This window comes from Leptodactylus fuscus, chromosome 8 (assembly GCF_031893055.1).
Source record: "Leptodactylus fuscus isolate aLepFus1 chromosome 8, aLepFus1.hap2, whole genome shotgun sequence".
NCBI lineage: Eukaryota > Metazoa > Chordata > Amphibia > Anura > Leptodactylidae > Leptodactylus > Leptodactylus fuscus.
The window spans coordinates 54,129,037-54,137,476 of NC_134272.1; the positions used below are offsets into that span (position 1 = coordinate 54,129,037).

At 46.1% G+C, this 8,440-nt stretch overlaps 1 protein-coding gene across 1 annotated transcript; it reads right to left on the bottom strand.

The window, feature by feature from the left end:
* Nucleotides 1–762: 762 nt before the first annotated feature.
* On the bottom strand, nucleotides 763–8,157 carry RMI2 (RecQ mediated genome instability 2). The gene is made up of 2 exons (XM_075284988.1): nucleotides 7,857–8,157; nucleotides 763–1,026 (listed from the first exon to the last, which is right to left on the bottom strand). The coding sequence occupies exons 1-2, from the start codon at nucleotides 8,149–8,151 to the stop codon at nucleotides 872–874; spliced, it is 450 nt and encodes a 149-aa protein (XP_075141089.1). The 5' UTR covers nucleotides 8,152–8,157; the 3' UTR covers nucleotides 763–871.
* Nucleotides 8,158–8,440: the final 283 nt, after the last annotated feature.

The window sequence follows — 8,440 nt, forward strand, 5'->3', positions numbered from 1 at the left end:
CCTACGCAGTTACTACACAAAGTTACATTATGCTTATGTTATCATTTATATCCAAAAATTTAAATATACAGAATAAGTTAATTTACAATAATTACATAATCTCTCTCCACCCATCACCAATGTTGGGCTTGTTTCACATCTCCATATTGGGGCAGGAAACCTTCTGTGTATTGGCTATACCAGCCTGACATGGTCAGACCAGGAAATGTGGCTGAATGAACATGAACCAAGCCTAATACTGTTATTTTTCCCCAAAAAAGCACAGAGGACATATTCCCTGCTACATCTTCCAGAAACAGTCTTTTAGGCTGAGGTCCCATGTTCTGGCAAAGCAGTTTTTTGAGCCAAACCCAGGAGAGACAACGAAAGGAATGGGGAATGCATAGGAAGCTCTTATACTTCTCCCTTATACTCAATCCACTCCTGGCTTTGGATCAAAAATCTGCAGAAAAATCTGCAACAAAAATAGCAGCTATTCCACAATGTGTGGCCTCAGCCTTAGGGGGCATTCACACGGCAGTGTTTGGTCAGTGATTGTGAGCCAAAGTTAGCAGTGTAGACTACACAGAGATAAGGTGTAAGGGGGTGTTCACACTACCGTCGGTGTCAGACAGCTAGTGTTCGCTGCTAATGTCTGTTCAAAATCTTGTGCGGACATTAGCAGCGGACACTAGCTGTCGGACACAGACGGTAGTGTGAACGCTCCCTTCTAGAAATATTTGTACCTGTGCTGTAATTTTAAGCCACTCCTAGTTTTGGCGCACAATCACTGATGAAAATCACTGACTAAACACTGACTGTGTGAAAGAAGCCTTAAAGACTCTTCATTCCAGTGAACACCCAAGGCAGGAGCATTTGGGAATCGCACACGCTAGCTGTATTTGATGTTCATGTGTAGATCCTCTACTTCATATTGCCACATAGTGCGATGTACAGGATTGTCTGACAGATCGCTGATCTTCACCGCACGAAGAATGGGCTCAGGGCTGCAGGACAATACAGAACCCATCACCATCACATATTTTCCTGTGGATGAGAGGGAAAAAAAAAAAAAAAAAAAAAAAAAAAAGGTTCATCAAGCAAGGTGCATAATACAAGAGTCAATAACATACTGCAAAGTAAGCAGCTGACTTTTATTTACTTGTATATCTTCAACATATTCCACTGCGCTTTATTGTCATCACTTGCTGTCCAAACAGGGCTCACAAACTAAGCTCTCTATAAGTGTAAGGAAACCGGAGTACCAGTGTCACGGGATGGTTAGAGTCTATACTATAGGCAATGTGTAATATATATTTCATGTGGAATGTATTCTCTAACCTGTTGTATACATCAATGTGTAGTTGGCTGATTGGGGTCTAGTGTGTTAGCACATTGTATGCAAATACCTCTAACTAGTGAGGACAATGGGTGGAGATAATCTGATCAGTGTCTCCAAGAAGATGTTGGATGGTGCATTGTCCATAGTAGACAGGGAGTCTGCTCTCCTTGGCATAGGTGAGGGGGGAAGGATCTGTGGCTCAGCCCTTCCCACCCCCAGGTATAGGTGTAACAGTTTAGTATATAGTATATAGCTAGCAGTTAGTATGTGTTAGCCGGCCTGTGCACAGCTCTGCAGAGAGCCAGAATTTAGTTACAGGACCAAGGAACCAAAGCTATCATTGGATTGTGACTTCTGTGGACTTATTGTTATTACGGTTGATGTGACCGCTGCCGGCTACTAACTTTGTGGATTACAATAAATTGCTGTTGTCTCCCGACCTCTTGCGTCCGTGTTGATTCAAAAGACCATCCGGAGGAAGACGTATACCTTTGCTCCGTGACAACTGGTTGGCAGCCGTGGTATCAACAGCGGACAGCGAGATGGACTACAGCAGCTCAGCGATTAATGGAGCCACAACCTCAGAATACAGGAACTGGACTATGGCAAGTCTACAAGTAAGGGCCCGGGAACTAAACCTGAGTTACCAGGGAAGAACGAAAGATCAACTGATCGAGGCACTGGAGGAGATGACCCTGCAAAGCGACCATGAGGAGGGCTGCCCCCAGGAGACAGGAGAGATACAGGAGTGGCAGGTACAGACCCAAAAGAGCAGATGGGTTGTTTTGTATGAGGAGGAATTGGCAGTGCTGGGGCTAGAAGCAACTGCAGAGCAAAGGAGTAGAGCATTACAGAGGGCTCAGGAAATGGAGAAGGAGGAACAGAGAATGGCGCATGAAAAGGAAAGAATGGCGCATGAAATGCGAATGGCTGAGATAACTATGAGGAATTATAATCAAACGTCGACCCCCAGCCCAACAGTGAGAGAACCACCATATGTCTCCCATAAACACTTCAAGACCTTTGAGGAAGCGGCTGGGGATGTTGATGGATATTTTCAGGACTTCGAACACCAGTGCCACCTGATGGAAGTCCCAGAGAAGGATTGGGTCCGGTATCTGGTGGGGCACCTACGAGATGGGGCTGCGGAAGCTCTCAGAGCCATGGACCCTAGTGATCAGCGGGACTATGAGGCCATTAAAAGAGCGGTGCAGAAGTATTATGCAGTCACTCCAGAGACCTACCGAGTTCAGTTCCGCTCTTTGTCTTACAATGGGGGAAGCTCCTTCCACATGTTCGCCCACAAGTTGAAGCAAGCATGCAAGCGCTGGCTAGAAGGAGAGGAGGCTGTCACAGTCGATAAGATCCTCCAAGTCATACTTAAGGAACAGTTCTTTTCCCAGTGCCCCGCTGAGATCCGTGAGTGGGTGCTGGAACGGAACCCAGCCACAGTGGAGCAAGCTGCTTCTCTTGCAGATGAGGGCCTGACCATCAAGCCGCAGTGGAAGAGGTTGTTTGCAGAGGAGCGGAAAACTACCACAGTCCGCCAGACACCCTTCAGCCAGCCAACCACCTTTCGGGCCCGGCCTCAGGATTACAATTCCCCCTCTACCCCTGCCCCAGCCCATCGGCCTCCAGCTATGAACAACCCTGTCCCTAGACAACGACCTACTGGAAGAATGCTAGAGCGCAGATGTTTTGGGTGCGGGCGGCCTGGACATTTGCAAGCTAGTTGCCCTGTTAACATGGGGGCACGGGCCACCGTGGCATCCCGGCCTATTCACTACCTGGGAACCACTCCTAGGACAGAAAGTTTGGCCCCATTTCCAGATGACTCCATGAATGACACATCTGTTCCACCTCCAGGGGTCTATGGGATTCAGCCTTCCGCCACACATCCCGCAAACCTTCAGAGGAAGCACTTGCAGGAGGTCCTACTGGATGGCCGAACAGTTGTTGGATTCCGGGACTCGGGAGCTTTCCTAACGGTAGCGGACCCCCGAGTTGTGCGACCCGAGGCCCTAGAGGAGGGTCCTGGCATTTCTATCAAGTTGGCAGGGGGTACTCAAAGACGTATTCCTAAAGCTACCGTGGAACTCGACTATGGTTATGGACCAAAACGATGCACAATTGGTGTGATGAGCGGGCTGCCGGCCGATGTTCTGTTAGGCAACGATGTTGGAAATCTACAGTGCCACTTTGTGGGAGCAGTGACCCGAAGCCAAGCTCAGAGAGACGCCAACATGGATCCACCGGATTTTCTGACAGATGCCAGCCCTTCAACCCTACAACTTTACCATTCAGTACCGCCGAGGGAACCAACACCAGAACGCAGATGGGTTATCCCGGCAGGAGGACATATGACCTATAGAGACTGATGTGCATTCCCCAATTTACCTGTGTAGGCCAATTGTGTCATGCACATGTTTTGAGAGGGGGAGGGGTTGTCACGGGATGGTTAGAGTCTATACTATAGGCAATGTGTAATATATATTTCATGTGGAATGTATTCTCTAACCTGTTGTATACATCAATGTGTAGTTGGCTGATTGGGGTCTAGTGTGTTAGCACATTGTATGCAAATACCTCTAACTAGTGAGGACAATGGGTGGAGATAATCTGATCAGTGTCTCCAAGAAGATGTTGGATGGTGCATTGTCCATAGTAGACAGGGAGTCTGCTCTCCTTGGCATAGGTGAGGGGGGAAGGATCTGTGGCTCAGCCCTTCCCACCCCCAGGTATAGGTGTAACAGTTTAGTATATAGTATATAGCTAGCAGTTAGTATGTGTTAGCCGGCCTGTGCACAGCTCTGCAGAGAGCCAGAATTTAGTTACAGGACCAAGGAACCAAAGCTATCATTGGATTGTGACTTCTGTGGACTTATTGTTATTACGGTTGATGTGACCGCTGCCGGCTACTAACTTTGTGGATTACAATAAATTGCTGTTGTCTCCCGACCTCTTGCGTCCGTGTTGATTCAAAAGACCATCCGGAGGAAGACGTATACCTTTGCTCCGTGACAACCAGGAAGAACCCCACGGGCAGAATATACAAACTTCTTGCAGACATTTGCTGGATTTTAATTCAAGGTTTCAGCATTGAAAAGCTAACCATTGAGCCATCGTGCTGTACATTGGTTACACAATTTCAGAAATAAAGAGTAAAAAAAAAAAAAAATAACCTGGGAAAAGTTAGCCTACCAACTCTACAGCCCCAGGTCTAAGGCCCCTTTCAATCGACCACGGCGTAGGTCAGTGCGCCATCCGGGGGTTTTCCTGGAAAGCACAATGACCCATTCATTTGTATTCGCCCATGCACATGATTGTTTATTACACATCAGTCCGGGCCGCAAAACTAAAGACCTATTCCTGTCCAGTGGTCCAAATTAATTGAATAAATGGGATCGCAGAAGCTCGGTTGGTTCAATCACGGCCTGCGGAGAGCACATAGTCATACGCAGTTAGTCTGACATCCAGCACCCACATCAATATGCAGAGCTGGAAGCAGACATACAGCTCCATTCAGTATGTAGTGGCCAGACCAGGTTACTGCAATCAGACCTCCACCACCTGATTATTGCTGACCCACCATTACTCTTCTAAGCAATTCCAAGTCAATGACAAAGCTGCCATTCATTTCAATGGGAGTTCTAAAGGTGGAATCTGTCTCAATAGCTCAGCGAGCAGCTATTGAGCATTTTTTTTCCACTCGATGGAGGGGGTAGGGAGAACGCTACTGCAGATTCCATCGTAAATTCAGCATCAAACTCCTACATGTGAACACCCCCTTACATGCAAGAACAATTCACAGAGTATAAAGGGTCCTTTATATATAAGGCAATATAAATGCAAATTGTACGCCTTACTGGAATTGTCCGCTGTTCTTATAATAGGATGTAAATAACTTGTGCAATTTATGGTTTCCAGATAACTCAGCAAACTACAACTTACAGAGAACAAGAAACAGAAAGTGAAAACCAACCATGCTTGCAAGAAGTCTGCATGTAAATAAAGTGATCTACAATGGCTGTGGAGCTGGCGTGTTAACCCTCCAACTCCGGGGGTGGCTCTGTCATAGACAAGCAGTAAAGGCTTCAGGGACTGAATTCCTAGGAAAGCAAATAATTGTATGATATCATTACCAATAACTCATCTCTTTATTCTGTAGCCGGAGGTGATAACACTCCATCCCTGAATAGAACTACAAGGTGTACTTTATCCGGTTCCTAAGATTGATGGCCTATCCTTAGGTCCTGCAGCACCACCCCATAGTCCGTACCTACACTCGCTGCTACAGTTTGCACTGAGATTTTCTAAAACATATCACATATTGATCAACTTTACATTATTTTTGGCAGGGAGAATGGGAAAAACCTATTCTGTCATATTTCCCATTTTCTTACATTGCATTGTTCTTTATGGGGTTAATTTTATCATTCGGGATTGTCAGGATCATGTCAATACCATGTGTGGGCGCTTTATATGCTTCAACACTTCTGCATAATAAAAGCAGTTTTTTTTTCTATTGAAAACACTTTTTCCAGGCAATTTGCTGCTAAATTCACCTTCTGAAATGCAAAACAGTCAGTTTCTACTGCAGATATTCTTTTTCCATAGCATGCGGATGAGACCCGGTAAAATCTCAGCAACTTTGCTAGGACTGTAATACGCTGCAGATTTTCCTCCCACAAATACAGAAGTATGTTATGCATGAATATCTCCATTAACTCCTTAAATGCTGCAGACTATTGATCAAAGTACCTTAGAGGGTTAAACATTCCGTCCAACGAGAGCCATTACAGCTACATATAAGATATATATTACATTGCTGTCATTTCTCATCACAGTTATGGTGTGGTGTGCATTGGGGTTTACCATGTGAACATGGCTGTGTCTTGGTTTAAATACATGATTTTTTGAACTTGTAATAGCTGTCTTGAACCCATACTTTTTGCTATATGTATGGTCTTTACCCATAGTTGATTCAGGCTACGACTAAGAAAGGTCCTCTTTCGAAACGCGTCAACCAGGAACGCTTTTCACCACTATGGGAATTATCATTTCTGTCTAACCATCCAAATGATTTTAATTGTTCAAGATTAATAAAAAGGCATTTTAAAGAAACAGATGATTTCTGCTGGACTTCATCTTCTATTTCAAGTTTTCTTATGTAGATGACTCCTTGACCACTGTAGAGGTTTATGGGACTTGGGATTGATCATCAGTTGATGATCATTGGTGATCCAACACCTGGGACTACCAATGGACTGCATGGTTGTAATGAGGCACTCACTAAGACCAGGTTCACACGGGGTATTTTTGGTCCAGAACCTGAGGCAGAGGTCATCTCAGGTTCCAGTCCAAAATACGGGTAGCTATGACTGGATGCTGGTGCAGTGCACCGGCATCCAGTCGCGCACACCGCTCCGGATTAGGCCCAAATGAATAGGCCTAGTCGGGAGGGAGTGTCTTCAGGGGGAATTGTGAGGCCACTCCGCCTGAAGAAAGAGCACGTCTGTTCTTTTTTTCCGTGAGCCGTAACAAACCGATCCCGGAAAAAAAAACTAACCGGCTCCCATTGATTCCAATGGGAGCCATCTTTTTGGTCAGGATTTTGAGGCAGATATGGCCTCAAAGTCCTGACCAAAATACCCTGTGTGAACTGAGCCTAAGCTTCTTCTTCTCCAGCCACGTGACATCTCACTCACCAAATGAATGTGCTGAGCTGCTATACCAAGCACAGCCACTGTATGAATGTATGGCGCTGTGCCTTAGACAGCCGATTGGCCAGGGGCTTAGGTTGGACCCCTAGCAATCTTTACAAGTGATGACCAATCCTTAGGTTAGGTCATCAATTAGGGCCTGGAAAACCCCTTTAGGGGCCCCACATTGTGAAAACGCTGTGTTTTAGATTGCAGAAAAAAACCTGAAGCGGAAATTCTGCGATTTAAAAGACGCTGTCAATTATACCTACGGAAACGCTGGCACTTCCCGCATACGTATAACAGAACCAGAAAGGGCCTTTGGCAGCGATTCACAACGTTAAGGTTTTATGATCCTTTCATACATCCTAGTTGCACCAATTTTTTTTGGTGTATCTTATTTATAACAACTAATAAGTGAACCCTGGATTTAACCCTATGCTTACTGCACGTCTCCATCATAATTCAGAATCTACTAAAAAATATTCATGCTTTGAGTTCAATGCAGTTTATATATCTTGCGGGAAAAATTGGGTATTTTCTATAACAGGGACTTTCCATCTCTCCTCCAGTTTTTAGTAATTCCTCTACCCCCTTCCTACAGTAATAAAGAAGTGTGATCTTCTGGAGGAAGCACGAGCTGTTCATTTCAGAGGTGTACAGTACCAGTAACAAAAACGCACAGGAATCCGTATCCAAAGGGGGTGGAAACACTGCAACTAACACATTACTAACTAACACTAGTACACATTTCTTATTTCGGGGGCCATAAAGCCAGTGATAGATCGCATATACCAGCAGCCGCAGTGTCCTGTACACGTCAGGCGCCATACCTTGCTCCAGGCACGGCTTCCCTTTGGGCACCTTCTCTGCCCCGCATACAGTGAAGGTGTGGGAGCCATCACTGAGGCGCAATGTGGTCCCGCGTTCAGGCCGCACCTGGATGACACTGCCCTGCATCCACACCACGCTGACCTCCAGCTCCCCACCACCAGGCGACCTCTCCAGCCAGAACGATGGCGGCGCTCCCGGTCGTTTCTTGCACTGCTTCAGCTGTACGGCCAGCATCTTTACCGGGGGAGAACTAAACTGTCCGCCCCCTGCCTGTATCACAGTCGTGTCCGCCATGTGTAAACCCACGGCAGCTTCAAATAACCGCGCTATACACAAGAGGACTCACAGCCACTAGAGCGCAAACTACTCGCAGCATACATGTCCCTTGTTAGTCAGCCGCCATTTTTATGTAGCCTCAGGTTCTACAGCACTTGTGATACGGTAAAAGCTAAATACTAGACGCCGTAAGGATCTTCTGACGTCATCAGGTCACATGACCGGATAGGCGTGTCTTTACTTGTAAGAAGGTCCTTCCACTGTATCATGTATAGTGGAGCAACATGGAGAGCTGTGGGGTGTAGTG